This window comes from Leptinotarsa decemlineata, unplaced genomic scaffold, assembly GCF_025532065.1.
Source record: "Leptinotarsa decemlineata unplaced genomic scaffold, Ldec_3_MD MMD2_tig00000505_RagTag_RagTag, whole genome shotgun sequence".
NCBI lineage: Eukaryota > Metazoa > Arthropoda > Insecta > Coleoptera > Chrysomelidae > Leptinotarsa > Leptinotarsa decemlineata.
Window position 1 is genome coordinate 17,909,339 of NW_027412549.1, and position 18,502 is coordinate 17,927,840.

General features: G+C 37.0%; 1 protein-coding gene across 2 annotated transcripts in view; it reads right to left on the reverse strand.

The window, feature by feature from the left end:
* The window catches only part of LOC111511541 (cytochrome P450 6a2), a 33,260-nt gene that overhangs the window by 911 nt on the left and 13,847 nt on the right, over window positions 1-18,502 (reverse strand). For both annotated transcript variants that reach the window (XM_074174121.1, XM_074174122.1), the window contains exons 3-7: window positions 16,638-16,874; window positions 11,923-12,106; window positions 9,972-10,141; window positions 5,433-5,634; window positions 2,096-2,347 (exon numbers count right to left, since the gene is read on the reverse strand). In XM_074174121.1, coding sequence (XP_074030222.1) covers window positions 2,096-2,347; window positions 5,433-5,634; window positions 9,972-10,141; window positions 11,923-12,106; window positions 16,638-16,874 — 1,045 coding nt within the window. The remainder of the gene's footprint in view (window positions 1-2,095; window positions 2,348-5,432; window positions 5,635-9,971; window positions 10,142-11,922; window positions 12,107-16,637; window positions 16,875-18,502) is intronic.

Consider the following 18,502-nt stretch of genomic DNA (forward strand, 5'->3'; position numbering starts at 1 on the left):
CTGGATTTTTGTGTTCGACGTTTCGGCTCCCATTTTGGAGCCATTTTCAAGAATTTGTGGCTTAACGCCGGGGCATCAATCTTCCTACTCCCCAGGTTTCGTCACGAGTTCTCTCTAAGGTCTCAGCCTGCCTATTCCTTAGATTGAACTGGCGTGTCGACCTGCACGTTGTCTTGATTTCAAACAGGTTGGAGCCTGGTTAACTTACCCTTTGGACTGATAGGCGTGTCGATGTGTGATCGGTGGTATTTATATCGACGGAAGTTACTGAAGCGGAAAGGTAGGGGCGTGGCTTCGGGTGATTACCATCACCGGACTTCCTGGCGGGGGGGTGAGCATCGAGAAATTAGGGGTTTCCAGATAGTTGGAAGTCTCTGACCATCATCACGTTTGTTCACGTTTTTTCAAATTTCCACATTCCTCCGTTCTCCCAAAGACAAAATTGTCAATGAATCCCAGGGTATATATGAAATTCCATGCTCCGATTGCGACAGAAGATATGTAGGCCAGACCAACAGACGCGTGACAAGCAGGGTATATGAACATCAACTTGCTGTCCGAAAATCAGACCCATTTTCCGCCCTGTCCCAACATCATCAAGAGACAGGACACAACATAGACTTTGCGAATAGTAAGACCTTTCTGCCCGAACAAACGTGATGATGGAAGTGACATTTTGTTACCTGTCATCAGAGATAAAATGTCAAACTTTTTTCCCGTCACAGAAAAAACGGTTTTTGATTGATCTGATATTTGGTACACCAATTTAGTTCTGATGACAATACAATGTAATGAATTCTGTATCATTGTAAATCCAAGATGGCTGCAGCTACAAAATAACGGATCACATATTTTTTCACAACTATCTCAATATGAGTATCATATGATAGGGCTTGACTATTATCATAGTAGTACACTATGAAAAAAATGCAAATCTAATATAATGTATACAAAGAACTTTGTATGAAATTACGTCATTGTTGCAAAGTGGATAAGTTGACCATGAATCTTGTGAAATGTTTTTGAAATATATGCATAAATGCTAGCGAGAAAGCACAACCCTCTCACAGATATTAGGAAAAACAAACTTGACTCCTGGAATTGCAAACGTAAACATTTCAATATCCCACCATCCATCACTGCTATGACTATTGGTTGTGTCAAAAGTTTTGTCCGTTTAATGAGAATACTTTGAAATGTGAAGTTGAGTGGAAGAGCAATTAAATGATGACTTGTCGTCATGTAAATTGAACTTCGCCTTTTATATTCATATAATAAATGAACTGTTCCTGATTAATTTGCTTTAAATGTATTAGAAGATAATAAAGACTGTTTGGAACCTTTGGTGTAGTAATAAATATTACTGGAGTTTTTTCCCAACACCAAATCGTTATTTTTAACACCTCGACACGTGTTTCGATCACCAAGTGTTGGGAAAAAACTCCAGTAATATTTATCTCAGAGAATGCAAGTCGATTAACGTCATCAGCAATGAAATTGTGTACTTGGTTGAAAAGCATGTAGTCGGTTGGCGAAAGGTCTCAATTCGTTCAATTTTCTAACGATGATTCGTTAAACGTGCGAATAAACGATGTTGTGAAGCAGTATCGGACCTCTTCTGTTGACCAGTGCTGGCTGCTGCTGACGAAATGGTCTTTTTTTGGTGAGGTTTTGCCTTTGAGAAGCCTGGATGGCTCATCGGTATCCAGCCATTATTCTGAACGACTCCTGTTGTCTCATCACACGTGACGATCCGCGCAAAAGCAAAGAAGAACAGACCTTCAAACGAGACAATTTCTGTCGATCGTTCAAATCGTGGGGCACCCACTTTTCGAGCTTTTTGACTTTTCCAATAAGTTTCAAACCAGCAGGGTCCTCAAAACAACGTCCTGGATTACTGTAGGTCGACCACTTCGAGACTCATCTTCAAGGCTAAAATCTCCAGAACGAAATTTCGCCAACGAACCTCAAACGTATGTTCGACGTTGAACTAAACAACTCGTTCTATATTGAAATGCTTCAACAAGTGGCATGATGAAGTCCAGTTTATAATTCATTACAGTAACAGGTTCCAATTCTTACGTTCTTTACTAACCTATACAATTTCTTGGTCCTTCTCCAAATGGAATATGAAGAAAAGGGTTTCTAGCCTGTTTCATCTCTGGAGTAAACCTTTCTGGATCAAATTTTGTAGGTTGTGGATAATAATCAGGATCCATGTGTAGACTTATGATGGGAATCAATACCGCAGTTCCTTTTTCTATCACAATTTCACTGTCCCTCATTTTGTAATCTTTCACACATTTTCTTTGTAGAACAGGTACTGCTGGATATTTTCTCATCGTTTCTGTAATAGATTGCTATATTTATATACTGAATAATAGTTATTTCCTATTGAAAGTCAAGATATGAAGTAATACTTCAGTTACAAGATATATATTATGCAGGTCGTATTTTTAGCTGATACCACTATTGCTATCTCGGAAACGGTAGACCCTACAAAAACGGCTAAATGAAACAAAAGTTGACTTTTTAGGAATGCAACATAACAGTTTCCTCAGATCGATGAAATCACCAGTCGCGTCTGAGATATGCTCACCTGTTCTATCGATCTAAAATATTTTCAGCATTGCCACTTCCATCAAAAAGTCCTAGCAACTTTATTTTTTTTTAATGGAACACCCCGTATATTGATACATTTTTGAAATCGCTCTGGTATTTTAATACTTTTCTGTTAATAATGTCCTATACCTATCTCTATCTGTTTTCGAGATAAAAAATAAATTGTGCTAAATATGGTCCAAAACATAGCCTTAATCGAAATTGAGTACAACAGTACTCTCAATTCATAAAAAGTTGATATTCTGATGATAGTTTGGACAAACTCGAAATATTCAAATAACATCAAGAAATCGACTCCATATCATACAGGGCGTGCTAAAAAGTAGTCAAAAGTTCATTTTTTCAAATGAAACCCCCTGTATATTACTCGGTAAATTGAAAGATGGTGAAAAATGCTTCAAGATGATATATCATGTCCCTATACCTAAATCGTCTAGTTTTCTCAATAAAGTCGCTTCTTCTAGAAACATTATTTTTTTTAAGAATTTGGATTTAGGTAGCAGTGGAATTATCAAGCTTATAGCAGTTCGGTTACTTTTATAAGTAATTTACAGAGAGTGATCGACGGTGTTTCGAATCATCTTCCAAAATGAATGCAAATATCGATTATTCAAACGAAGTTCTTATGAAATTATTTATTATACACCTGAATTAACACCAATGAACGAGAGGAAGTTTGTAAGGTTACAAAATAATTTTTTCAACTATGGCTCAAAGTTTCCAGGGAACAACTGTACCATAAATTAGTCATTTCTAGGTAAAAAGTAAGATTTTGTGGGCTAAAACATGTAAAAGTACAGACAATAACAGAATAGGATGATTCAAAATAACAAAATTGTAAACAAAAAATGCTTAAAATGTTGTCCATTACATTCTAAACACTTCAAAATGTTTTTTCGTACGCGACTAGTGGTTGCTTTTTCAATTTCCTGGGGATCCAGATCTTCAATACTCCGCACTATTCGCCGTCGCAATTCTTCTTTGGTAGGCACTGGAGTACTGTATACTCTTTCTTTTAAAACACCCCATTAAAAAAAGTCAAGTGGCGTGAGATCGGGTGATCTCGGTGGCCAATCCCACGGCCCTAAACGCCTAAACCAATGATCGTCGAAAAGTTCGTCAAGTTTCCTGGACACTTCCTGGGTGGAATGAGCTGGCGCTCCGTCCAGTTGAAACCACGAATTCCTATATTCCTCTAAAGGCAAATTTTCAAGGAAATGGTTACAGTCGTCCTTAATATTTGGATATCTCTCTGCATTCAGTGTGTCTTCATAAATGAAAGAGCTAATTTTATTGTTCTTCAGAATACAGAAAACATTCAGGTTAAATTTTTCTTGAAAACACATTTCTTTTGTAACATGAGGATTATGATCAGTCCAAAAATGTTTATTCCTTCTATTGAAAAAACCATTCCTCGTAAATTTTGATTCGTCGCTCCAAATTATTTTTGACAAAAATTCCCGATCTTCCTGTGTATAAATCAAAAGGGATTCACAAAAATGCATTCTACGTTCGAAGTCTCCTGCTTTTAGAGCTTGAACTTTGGTAAATTTATACGAATTCATTCCGTGATTTTTCAAAATTCGTTGTACTGAAGCATGTGATACACCTAAATCTTTTTCTGCACTGCGAATGGAAGCTTCTGGATATGCATAAAAATATGCCAGAACGTTAACAGTATTGTCCTCATTTGAAGTAACAGGTTTTGGTAATTTTGAAGGCGCTTTTAACATGGAAGTTAAGGAACCTTACAAACTTCCTCTCGTTCATTGGTGTTAATTCAGGATACATTTGGTTAAATTTTTTACACGTTTTGACAATGATTTGATCACTTTATTCATGTGTATAATAAATAATTTCATAAGAACTTCGTTTGAATAATCGATATTTGCATTAATTTTGGAAAATGATTCGAAACACCGTCGATAACTCTTTGTAAATTACTTATGAAAGTAATCGAACTGCTATAAGCTTGATAATTCCACTGCTACCTAAATCCAAATTCTAAAAAAAAAATAATGTTTCTAGAAGAAGCGACTGTATTGAGAAAACTTAACGATTTAGGTATAGGGACATGATATATCATCTTGAAGCATTTTTCACTATCTTTCAATTTACCGAGTAATATACAGGGGGTTTCATTTGGAAAAATGAACTTTTGACTACTTTTATGCACAATGGAAATAATAGTAATTTCAGAACGGTCTGTATGGAGTCCATTTCTTGGTGTTATTTGAATATTTCGAGTTTGTTCAAACTATCATCAAAACTTTTCATGAATTGATAGTACTGATGTACTTAATTTCAATTAAGGCTATGTTTTGGACCATATTTAGCACAATTCATTTTTTATCTTGAAAACAGATAGAGATAGGTATAGGATATCATTATTAACAGAAAAGTATTAAAATACTAGAGCAATTCCAAAAATGTATTAATATATGGGGTGTTCCATTTAAAAAAATATAATTGCTAGAACTTTTTGATAGAATTGGCAACGCCACAATGCTGAAAATATTTTAGAGCGATAGAACAGGTAAGGAAATGTGAGAGGTGAAATTTTCAGAAAAATCATGCTTTGCGTTTTCCAGAAACGTCTAACCTACCATCGATCGTGAGTCACGCTGTATGTATCACTACGTATTTATAACTGATTACTTTTCACATTCCACTACATTTTTTTCTATACAATCTTCGTCAATAAGTTTGTATTCAATACAATTAAACCCATTTTGATTGATCGATTGCTTGATAGAAAGTAAAGAAGGGAATTTCTATTATAAATCGTCAATATTTTGAAATATTCTCACCATCTAATACTTGCTGGAGATACTGCATTTCTTTCAAATTCTCATAGGTGATTTCATCATTGTGTTTTTTCAATACAGCATTGATTTCATTTCTCAGTTTGTCCTGAATATCGGGGGCTTGTGCTAACTCATACAAAGCGAAATTCATCGTGGAAGAAGACGTGTCGAAACCAGCAACAAAGAAAAGGAACACTTGAGCAACCTGTTGGGTATGACATCTCTTTAAATAATTTGTATGGTGAAATTCATTAATGAAAAAGCAGAGTAATGTAATCAGAACTTCGAAATATATATTGAAGAATTATTCTAATTACATTGTGTTATTTTCTCTAAACAGTTTACAAAACCGCAACATGTGTTACATATACTATACAATTGCTTTCTCAAGCTGTCACACTCAAGAGTATAGACATGACTGAGAAAGTTATTGTATAGTAAAACACGTGTTGTGAATTGTTCAGTGAATATCTCACAATTAAGTGAATTGTTTAAGGCTTTTGTGGCCAAGATTTTCAGTGTTACGATCTTCGTTCGGGTTTGAAGGCCGTCGTGGTTTGGAACTGTATTCTAAAGGTGCGTATTCACCAAAAAAGCGAGCACGAGTGAACAAGACTGAACGAGCATTCTGCATCAATAATCGTCTGGTGAGTACGGGCTAGCGAGCGAGCGAACGTATGCTTGTTCTCGTTCAGAAAAGATCTAGAAGAAGACGGTACATCAAAAGGTGCTCGCACAAAGTAGATGGATCAACTACGACTACGAACTTGAAATTTCGCTCTGGTGTGGACGAGACATCAAAATGTCGAGCAAACACGAGCGAACATGAACGAACACGAGCAAACATACACGAATGCCCGCTCGTGCTCGCTTTTTTGGTGAATACGCACTTTAACGTTTCGCCAGCTTCTTCATAGGTCTATTCATCCTGATGGTCATCTTTGCACCCGATCATGGATACTACAGTCGGCTTGTACGGAAAGCCATAAAAATCCATTAACATACAGAAAACTACTACAGAAAAGAGGAGGCGATAACGCTTAACCGAATTTGGGATCCTTTACTAAAAGATGCTAAGGAGGCAGCAGTGCAACGCAATGAAACAGGTAATAACACTTCGGCCAAATATGCAACGCAATGTAACAGGTAATAACATTTCGGCCAATAACAACGCACCAACTAGAAAGGCAGGCTGCCTGTGTCAACATAAATACATCTCACGAACTAGAAATCACTAGTCATCGGTGAACTATCAGGATGAATAGACCTCTGAAGAAGCCAGCCACTCGTGCTGACGAAACGTTAGGATACAGTTCCAAACAACGACGGCGTGAGTGTTTCTCAGATGTGTGAATATGACCCGTTTCAGTAAGTACTCGTATAAGGAATCTATACTTTCCACGTATTTCGAATTTTTGTTATTTTCTCCCTGCATACTGAATAATATTCTTTTATTTAAGTTTGCGCTGGTCAGGCCCTAATCCCCTAAGCCCTGATACATTTGAGAGGGCGTGCCAGCATTATCAACCAACCACCACTCCCCATACAGTGGGGTAAGTGATCATTGGGTATGTGAATCATGTGCCCTGAGCAGGCGTAGAGAGCCAAAAATGACAGCCTTTTGCATTTGTCCGGCATAGATTTCTAACTTAGTGCATCAAGCCGGCATGATTTTGAGATTCGAGAACAGAAAGGACATCATTCCATCAAGGATTGCACTAATCAACACAACCATCTTAACGGAGTGGTTTGGATAGAGTATGCCGAGTTCGAAGGGAAAATTTCGATATTTTATCCGTTTTTCCTTCTCTTTTCGGACGATATCTGTCTCGACAGAAGCTGAAAACTCCACGACAAATATCGTCTAGCTCTGGTGCAGAATAGAAAGGAACTGTTTAGACTCTAGCCTGACCAGATGTTATGGTGAGGCGAGTCAGCTAGAGTGGTATCAATTGTTCAAGGCATCTCACTATTTTGTCGCAAGGTATCTGACCAAACGAAAAATGAGCTCATGCAATGTTATATCAAATGCTTTGCGGTAATCGATCCAGGTCATAGAGAGGTTATGCCTTTACTGTATCGAGTCCTGCGTTACACATCTATAGATAAGCAGGTCCTCTTCACATCCAGCGACTCCTCTCTTCGACCTTCCCTGCTCATTTATCCGTTCGAACACTTGGCCAAGTGCACTGAACAACTTACAACACGAATTTAAGCATGTTATCGGCCTGTAACTAACTCTAAGGAATCGAGTTGTCAAATCTCCCTTTTGGGGGTGAAAACGGTTCATCCCTCGACAAACCAATCCAGAATCGGCTGTTCTCCGTCCAGCCATGAGTTGAAAACTCTAGCCAGATGGCGGTGGATGCTTGGTAGTTTTTTCACCAATAGGTGTTCAGCTCATCTGGATCTGGAGCAGAAAAGTTCTTGGAATCCTCAAGGACTCTTCGAATGTAATCCGGGGTTGTCGGGTTGCGCATTTCATTGAGCCCGGCTGTCGAAGCTCTTTGCTGAAACTGATTTTGAATACTTTTTCTAGAGATCATTTACCCTAACACCAAACTGATATTTTTGCACTTGTCGCGCGTTTCGCTAACAAGGTTAGCATCTTCAGGAGAAGCAAATTGATACTGAATCTAAAGACAAGGGTTAGCTGTTTATATACCTAAATATACAAATTAATTTGTCAACAGTAAATATGGCTTTCTGGAGACCTTTCGAAACAAATGATAACATTACGTATGAGGAATCTGTGTCAATCGACAGGGACCCGGAATTTGAAAATAAGGACTCACATGTTCAAGTTCAGTGAGTAATTTTAAATATTCATGAATGTGAAATATTCACAGAATGCTGTTGTGAATAGAATATGCGAGTTAACGAAACTATCTCGTTCGACAGTTCTTCGAGTCATTAAAATAGGGGATGTCATTGACCATGCAATGAAACGAAAACAAAGGAATGAAAAATTCGCAAACGTTGATGGTGCTACAAAAGATGTGATTCGACGAACATTTTATGGTATATACCAAAAAAATGCAGTACCAACCTTGGAAATGATTTTGTATAAATTACTCGACTATCCCGATTACAATTACAAATCTTTAGAAACTCTACGAGGTGTCTTATTGTCTTGTGGTTTCAAATATAAAAAAGTGAACAAACGGATGGTAATAATGGAATCGACACGCATTGTTCAACTCCGACAAGAATATTTGAGGAGAATGAAAAGCTACCGAGAATCCAGCAGACATATAATCTACTTCGACGAAACTTGGTTTGACACCCATGATGTTGTCAAATATGGCTGGGTAGACGAAACCAAGTATTGTGCTTTGAACACACCTTCTTCGAGGGGGATAACGTGTTATAATTTTGCATGCCGGGAATAAAAGTGGTTTCGTAGCTAAGGCATTGCTTTTGTCGGACAAAAATATAAAAGATTCGTCTGCTGATTACCACGAAGATATGACTGCGGCTTTATTCAAAACCTGGTTCAGTGAGCAGCTTCTCCCAAATATTTCTCCAAACTCGGTTATTGTTATGGATAACGCTTCGTATCACTCTCGGTTATTGACTACAATACCATACAATAACACAGAAAAAGCAGATATTGCTGATTTCATGCGAAATCATGACATGGAAATACCCGAAAAGATTCCAACAAAAAAGGTACTACTGGCGACCATAAAACAACGTAATTTCAAAAAAAAGTATATTATTGATTCGATGTGTGAATCACGTGGTCATATTCTCTTACGTTTGCCTCCATACTATTGTGTGTTCAATCCAATTGAAATCGTTTGGGCCACAGCGAAAGAAAGCTTGCGGAAATGTAATCAGTCATCGACTATGAATGCTATAGTGCTTGACAATATAAGGCGAGTGATGAATGAAGTAGGTAATAGTGATGTGTGGAAGAACTGTGTGGCCCACGTGATAAAAGAGGAGAACAAATATTATGTACAAAGTTCCATAAATACGATCGTTATTCAACCCGATGATGATTCCACCTCATCCGAATATAGCGAAAAAAAATTTTGATTTTTCTAGCAATTTTGTTGGCCTCTATTATTTTGTTAATATATGTTTGACGGGAATTCGGTGTGATTATTTGTGTTTTCATTGTATCTTAGAGTTTTCGACTCGGAAATCAACTACCTTGAATTTCGAAGTTTTTCATAATTACCCATGGTGGAAAAATTCAGTTGAAAGAACTTTTTCATGGGGTGATCAATTGCTATGATTGTAAGAATAAGTAACTGAAAAACTACCACTGAAAAATAATATGCCGACGCCTAGGTGGGCATATTATTTTTTGCTGTTCCAATTGGTATTGGAAATACTATACTAGACTGATTCACTCGAAGTCTGTTTCGTAATTTATGGGGATGGATACTATCATTTACCTGGGTTGTTGCCACTACCTGCGTTGCATCTACAGAGTTCGAATGAATCAGTCTGGGTATCAAAAGAGAAACTTTCATAGACTCTCAAAAATTTTCTATACTTTTTTCAACTGATGAAAGCTCAATAACTCACCAACTGGTCCATAGTAAAAGGCTTGTCATTATTTTTGGTTTCCTGCATCATATTAATCAGTAGTTGAAAAAAATCTGGTCTAGTAACATTGTTGTCTTTTCTGTACTGTACTCCTTTTTTTACTGCCATCCTGAAGAAATCTGATATATCTTTTTCCACGGCTGGAAAACCTTAAAAAAACATTCCATAGTACTTCAATTCGTTCCTTCATGTTAGTTCGAAATGAGAAAATTATTTTTTATTATTTATATTCCATTATTCAGTTTGGCAATTTCACTTTTAACTGTTCAATTCAACAAGATATGGAGATGAAAAAATTCACTGAAACCAACAAAAAATGAAATTTGGAAATCCTGTACGATCCCAGAAGCTAAGCACGCTCATCTCCTCAGAGGGCGTTTTTAGTTTGGATCGTATCGCTGTGCCTGTAGAACAACAAATAAGAAACTCGCATTCCCTGGGGCTTCAGCTTTCAGCACGTATTCTTTTCGCAAGGTCTTGACCGAGAAATCGTCGTACCTCAACCAACAGTTGTGGCCAGCGTAGAAGGCATCGGTTACTTAGTTCAGATGCAATGAAAATTGAAACTTCGCAAGTAGACTCAGGGTTATTTTTTCACAAATAATGCAGGCACGAGTGCATCTACATATGTCTCTCACACACAATGAGCCTTCTCTCACTCCCTACACAGTTTTCAGCCACTATAATTGTTTATCCATTGAGCGTAGATACAGTTTGCGAAGCCATCGAAGGTGTGAATTATCCAACAGAGTTTTTGAGCTCATTGGATTTGCCAGACATGCCACTGCTTGATTTACAACTAAAGGTTCGATCGCTCCGTAATTTGAATCCACCACGGCTGTGCAACTGCACACGATTAGTCATTGAAAAATTTCAAAGAACACGTCGATTTTTATTTCTAGGGGGACTAATTCTGATATGGAAGTGATACCCGAAACTTCATCCCCTGCGGTCAGCAACTACCCCCTATTTTTCTCAATGACATGAGGAGTCGAGTGATATATCATTTGAAAGGTCTTTTGTCCTTCTATTACTACTGTCATTTTTTCGAAATTGGTTCATTCGTTATTGGGAAATTAAATTTTGAACGTTTCATTTAAGAAAAAATTGAAAATTCGCCTGTCGCTCATTTTATTGAGTAAATCAACAAAATTAATATCGATGGCAACAAACACAACCAACGGATGAAGTGTTCAAAATGAGCTCCATCTAGTTCCATACAATAATACACACTACTTTCGAAAGCGTTCCCTACAATGCCTTACGTTATTGAAGATCTCAGGAGTCAGAAATCGGCATTTCCGAACAATTCTCTGTCGGAGGTCTTCTAGATTTGTAGAATTTATTTATTTAGTAGTAAATATTTAAAAATGGACTGTTTGTTCGTACTAATTGAATAAATTCTATAAATCTAGAAGACCTGCGACAGAGAAATGTTCGGGAATGCCGATTTCTGATTCCGGACTTCTTCAGTAATGTAAAGAACGCTTTCGAAAGTAGACTGTACAAGATGGATGTCATTTTGAATCCCTTGATTGTATTACCATTGATACTACTTCTGTTGATTTCCTCAAAAAAATGAGCGACAGCGAATTTTCTTTTTTTTTTCTTAAATGAAACGTTCATCATTCAATTTCTCAATAACGAATGAGCCAATTTCGAAAAAAATCACAGAATTAATAGTTGAACAGAAGACCTTCCAAATGATGTATTGACCCCCCATGCCATTGAAAAAAATAGGTGGGTGGTTGCTGACCGCAGGGAGGTGAAGTTTCGGGTATGATTTCCATTTCAGAATTAGTTTTCCTAGAAATAAAAATTGACGTGTTCTTTGAAACTTTCGATTACGCGTTCGTTTCTGGCATACAGGGGGGTCAAGTTTTCGTCCAAAGACAGTAATTTTACTTATGCTATGCTATTTAACACTTACCTAACTTCAGAGCCAAGTCTGGTGAATTGCTTGTTATTGTTACCTGGAGCAGATGTAGAATACCATTAAATTTTTTTAATTTTCGCCCGGCTGTTCTGAATTCTGCTTGTGGATTGGTGAAGCTATTACATTCCATTCCTAAAGCACAATCGCCAATGACGTCTGTAGTGAACTTAGCTAAAAACTATGTAATTGATTTTATTTTGGAATAAATTAGTAAAGAACATGATTTATACGTGGACTGTTCAAAGAATAAGGTGAACTTTGTGCGACAAATGGAATGGAATACTCAAAAACACTTGAAATATTGACAGTGGCATACGTTGCTTGTACTCTGAGTTAGAAAAATGTTTACAAGTGGTACAAGCTTTTCACACATCAACAACCGATGAAAATGTCGAGGAAGTGAAGGAAATTTTTATGGAGATATTGGAGATGCTGCTGAGGATGTCGGCATATCGGTTGGCTCATGACATACAATTTTTTTGTGAATTTCGAGCATGAAACGTGTGGCAGCGAAGTTTGTTCAAAAATTGCTGAATTTCTACCAAAAAAACCGTCGCATGAGAAGAGTCAGAGTCGCTTTATTGTCATAGAAGTTCAGGTTTTGTTGACAAAGCAGGCTTGTGAACTAAAACAATCTGAAACAGTAACATAAAGATCAAGAATGTAAAGCAAGATATTAATATGGCCCAAACACACTTTAGAAAGTTTATGGTAAAAGTCTGTGATTATCTTTGTGCATCAAGCAGACTGTTTCTTAAATGAAGAGACATGTAGACTGTTAAGCTGTGATTTGCTAAAAAAGAGGCTTACAGAAATCTTGCACTCTAGCTCCGGTAATGAATCTCACTGCTATTTTTTGTATTGTGAAAACTTGACTCAATAAGTTTTGACAGCTGCTTCCCCAGAAACAAATTCCGTACTGCAAGTGGGACTCGAAAAGTGCAAAGTATGCTTTTATAGCAGAGTGATAGTCCCAAGAGTAAGAGATAGACCTTATCGCATAACAACTTGAGTATAATTTTTTGCATTGCATATGCGTTCCAAATTTTAATTTGTTGTCTATGTTGAGGGTTAAAAATTTGTTCTCTAGTTTATGATCAATGATGTGTTCTTCAAGAATTATATGGTCCAGGTTACATTTAACATCTGAGCATCGCTCAGAAATTGTTGAATGACGTCAACGGCGATCCAAATTTGCTTGAAAGGTTCATAACTGGTGACGAATCATTAGTATTTAGTTGATACATCAGAACCAAAGTCCAATCGTCCAATCGTCATAATGGATAAGCCCAGGAGAACCAAGACAAAAAAAGCATGCCAAGTTCGATCAAATGTCAAGGTTTTGCTCACTGTTTACTTCGATTATCGTGGCATAGTGCATCAGGGGCTATTGTCACATGGTCGTACGATTAATAAGGAGTATTGTCTTGAAGTTGCACCGCTTACGAGAAGCAATTCGAAGAAAACGTCCAGTATTGTGGAGAAACAATTCATGCATCATGATAATGCACCTGCTCACTCATCATTGCTTGTTTGTAATTCTTTTGGCTAAAAACAACACCGCAATCATGCCTCAGCCACCATATTCACCAGATTTGGTGCTCTGCGACTTTTTCCTGCTACCAAAATTGAAGATACTAATGAAAGTATGACGTTTTGCGGCGATTGAGAATGCAAAAACCGGATCGCTGAGAGAGCTCAAGAACAACATTGATAACATACTTATAAACATCGATAACACAAAATGCGAAACCGAAATAAAAGAGACATGCCTATCTGATCACATAGGACAATTTATTGAAAACTTCGAATACTGAAATATTCCTAAAAAAATGATAATTAAACGGAAAATGATACCGAACTCTTTGGAAAAAATGAATAATGAATTGAGTTGTACCTGCTGGAATATTCCTACACATTACAATGTTAACAAAATCAACATTGTAAATGAAAATTTTCTTAAAAAATTGGCTACGAAGCTCTGATTGAAGTAGAGAATGTAAACAAACCAATTGTCAACTTTTTTAATGATAATCTTAGAGGGATGAGGGACAACTTTTCATGTTTGAAAATAGTGAGTTACGCAAGTAACTCTCACAAGGACATACAGATCTATAAATCATATAAAAACTGCGTATGATTATATATATGGGTTTAAAAATAAAAACAAAGATTGCTGGAAACTAATAAACTATGAAAGGAATAAAAAAAACAACACGGAAGTGAAATCAAATATATCTCCTTCCGAATTCAATGACTACTTCTGTAAGGTGGCAGAGGAACTCACTAAAAGTTGGCAGAAAACGGATAAGCTTTCCGAACAGTTCCTGAACAATCTCCCTAGAATAGAAAGCTCCTTTTTTTTCTCTCCGGTAACTGGGGATGAAATACTGGCTGGAATAAAAAGCATGAAAAATTCCCCCTGTTACGACGTTTATGGATTGAACAGTATAATATTGAAAAAAATTGCTAATGGTTTACTAGATCTCCTAACCAACCTAATCAATATGTGCTTCTTGACTGGAATTTTTTCCGATGTATTCAAATCAACCAAAGCTATTCCGATTCACAAAAGTGGCGACAAGGACAGCCCAGCAAATTGCCGACCTATTTCGATAACCCCGATTATTGGGAAGTTAATAGAGAAACTTGTGAAAAACAGATTAATACTGTACTTGGAAAAATATAAAATTCTAAATAATAGACAGTTCGGTTTCAGAAGTTGTAGATCCACGGTTCAAGCCGTGGAGGAGGTGATGGGCGATATAGTTGAGAGCGTTGAAGCAGGTACTTAAAGTAATTGCCATGAAACTTTGCGACCTCAGCAAGGCTTTTGAGTGTGTTTCTCATACAATACTTCTTCAGAAACTTGAATATTATGGAATACGTGGAACAGCTTACGAATTTTTCTCCTCCTACCTTAATCAGAGTTTCGAATCATCAAACATGGGGTACCTCAAGGGTCTGTATTAGGTCCTCTCCTATTTATTTTATATATCAATGACCTACCGCAAAATTTGTCACCGCCATCATGCATGATGTTCGCAGATGATGTAACTATATACGAATCACATGTTAATAAGGAAATATTGTCAAATTCAATGGAATTGGCGGAGCGTAGAGCGAAAGAATGGTTTCTAAGAAATACATTGAAACAAAATCCTAATAAATGCCAAAGGATTTCCATTTCAACTAACTGTCGTGTGAACTCAGCTAATAAAGTTAAACTTTTGGGTATAACCTTGGATTATTCTTTGAAATGGAACTGTCATGTTGACCAACTGTGCAACTTTCTAATCAACTCTATCTACTAAGACAACTGAAAAAAGTAACCAGTTTCGAAGCATTGAGAATATCTTACTTTGCCCTGTTCCATTCACACATTACTTATGGTATACGACTATCGGGAAAATCTAGTCTCTCTCTTAAAGTTCTCCGAATACAGAAAAAGGTCATACGGATATTTGCTTATGTGGGATATAAGGAATTTTGTAGAAACCACTTCACCGAATTCAAAATTATGTCACTATATTCAGCGTATATCTTTTATTGCCTGTTACAGATCCACAAGAACATTGGTATCTACCATACTCACTCCGATACGCATAATTATAATACAAGAAACGATAATCAGTTGATCAATCCGCGATACAGACTCACTACCTTGACCAAAAATTCGCTAGACTTGAACCTCTTCAATAAACTTTCCGCCCACATTAAGCTGCCAAAGTGCCAGATGATGACAGTACTACCAACTGTCGAAAGCGCTCGCAGATAATTAAAAAAGATATAAAGCTTCAAATCCTTTTTGTATATTTTATTTTTCTTATTGTGTAACTTCAAATTGTGTATTCTGTACGACTTGCTACAAATGTGTATACATAATGTGGTCAAATAAAACAATATCATACTGAAAACTGCATATCAGAACTGCTTCGAGGTCAAAAAAACTGGCACGAGGGTATTACATCTGAAGGGGACTACTTTGAAGGGGACAAAATAAAAAATGATGAATAAATAAATATTTTTTTGACAGACACCGTATATCCTGAAAAATACATAAAAAAATTATAAAAAACATTCAATATTCTGAATAAGACAGAACTCGAAAGATCTGTTGAAAAAATCTGTTTAAATCAGTTTTTCCGTCAACCGGCTGTCACTCCCCTACGAACGACAACTCTCAAAAGTCAAAACTTGTGTGAGCTGAGGAATAACGAGGTTTTACCTTTCAACGTGGGTTGGACGATAGGAAGTGAAAATCGATTTTCCAACCTTGCGGTTCGAACCACCGGTTCACACCGATATGTGAGGTGGGTTGAAGTGGGTGGAGCAAACCACCCACCTGCTATCAATCAATAAAAAACTAGCAGAATAGATGATACTCCTTTCGACAAAATGTTACTATTAAATTTCAAGGCACTACACAACAAACGGTACATTTCGAAAACTGTGGAAAAATAACAAAAACTACGAAGTAATGAGAGTAGATGTCTTGTAGAAATAGAATAAATATTTTTTGTGGTGCTATTTTCCTGAAAATGAAGTATTAAGTTGAAGGGAGTATTAGCGTTCAGTTAATTTGGAAGAAAAGAAAACAAAACAATTCACGTTCAAAAAAAGCGAAGGTCAATTAGGATAAATAGTTTGGAGAAGGAAATGTAAGTAGAGAATCAGAAAAGTGGTAGAACTGTAAGAGAAAAACCTACCTCATTTATATCCACATCTTCATTATTTTCAGCACACTTAATGATAGCATCAACCATATATCGACTCTTTTGAACTACAGCTGGAAACATCATTTTCATTTTTCCAGAAGTAAATGTGGGAGTTAGTTTTATTCTCATATTTTTCCAACTTTTCTCATCCAAAGCAAATAGATGGGCTGATATAGGGTCATCTTTTTCATTGTAATAGAATCCTCTGTCTATGAAATACTGAAAATCCTAAAATAGAAGAAAGTGACTGAAACTTCAGGAAACTCAAGATGTTACCAGAAGCAACTTGATGTTCAGTAAAAAGTCAAAAACTTGAGTTCTAGTCAAATTTATCATTGATTGAAAAGATAAAGGGTAATGGGAATCAGATGTCAATTGTGATCAGCGTTCTATCATCTATACGAAAGTGCCTTTCTTTGTTTTATTGAGGAAAGAAAAATCTTCATAGACTGCTCCTTCCAGTTAGGAAACTCGTGCCGCATTCTCACCGACTGAAACCTCTAAACACAAACCTCTTCTCCTCCTTCTCCTCAACTCTTCCTCCCACGGGAACCTCCCACTTCAACCTCCTAATAGAAGATTGAAGTAATGTGAAATGTTGAAGTATAACGTTTCAACTCCATTCTCCTTATTGTCTATTATGAATTGAATTGCTCCATATGTGATATTCCAGTTCTCTTCATTGACAATGAATTTTCTCATTATATTCTCTGCTACGAAAGTACCCCTGCAAGTTACATGAATTCATGCCGAATATCTTCCCACTTGACAAAGTAGAACAATGCATGTAATATGTCATCCTGGATGCCGCAATATGGACATTCATCGGATTCCACTTTCTAAAGCACCCGTGTCCTGGTGTAGCTTGCGTGCGCTAGTAATCCATCTCTCCATGTGTCCTCTCTGTCCAATTTTGTATATTTGGGATTAAGTGATATGTCCACCTTCCATAACTGCCATTATATCTCTCAATAGTCTGTAAAACAGTTCAGCTTCCTCTTTATTGGAGGTCGATATTATGTTGATATACTTGTAGCTTCAGGTTTCCGAACAGAAATGCTTTTTTTTTCAAGAAGCCATGCAGCTAATCGAGTTCAGCTATTTCAGACGAACTCCGTTTCTCCATAAGAAGGGGACTTCTGAGTGTGGCCCTCTATCAGGTTTGCCATCTAGTTGCTTGACTTTTCTTAGTTATGCTTCTAGCTGTTCCCAAGTACCTCTACCGCATTTCTTTTATGAGAAATTCAATGGAAGGAACTCCAGCTATCACTCCCGTGGCTCCTGCTGATACAGTTCTGTGAGCACAGCAAATTCTTAAGGTAATTTTCTTTTGCAGACTTGTGAGTTTCGATAGTGGTTTTTTGTTTTCCACCAAGCAAGTGCTGCCTATAAAATCTGAGAGTGTGCCATACTCAGAAGTTCCCTTCTTTGGAGAAACGGAGTCCGTCTGAAATAGCTGAACGCTATTGGCTGCATGGCTTCTTGAAAAGAAACGCCATTTCTGTTCGGAAACCTAAAGCTACAAGTATGTACAAAATAACGACCTCTAATGAAGAAGAAGCCGAACTGTTTTACAGACTATTGGGAGATCTAATGGACAAACATAAATTTACTCGCGTTTATGAGTACGACGAAATAGGTATTTCCACAGTGAAAAATCCAGGTAGAATATTATCTCACAAAGACATGAAAAGAGGCGAAAAAGAAGGAAAAATATTACAATTTCATGTGCCATGCTCCTGATGGTTTTGACCCAACAATGTTCATCTTTCCGAGAGAGATAATGACACTTCAGCTCTGGGAAGACGATCCAGCAGACATACATCTCACTATTGGTATAACTGTGGCACGCCTGG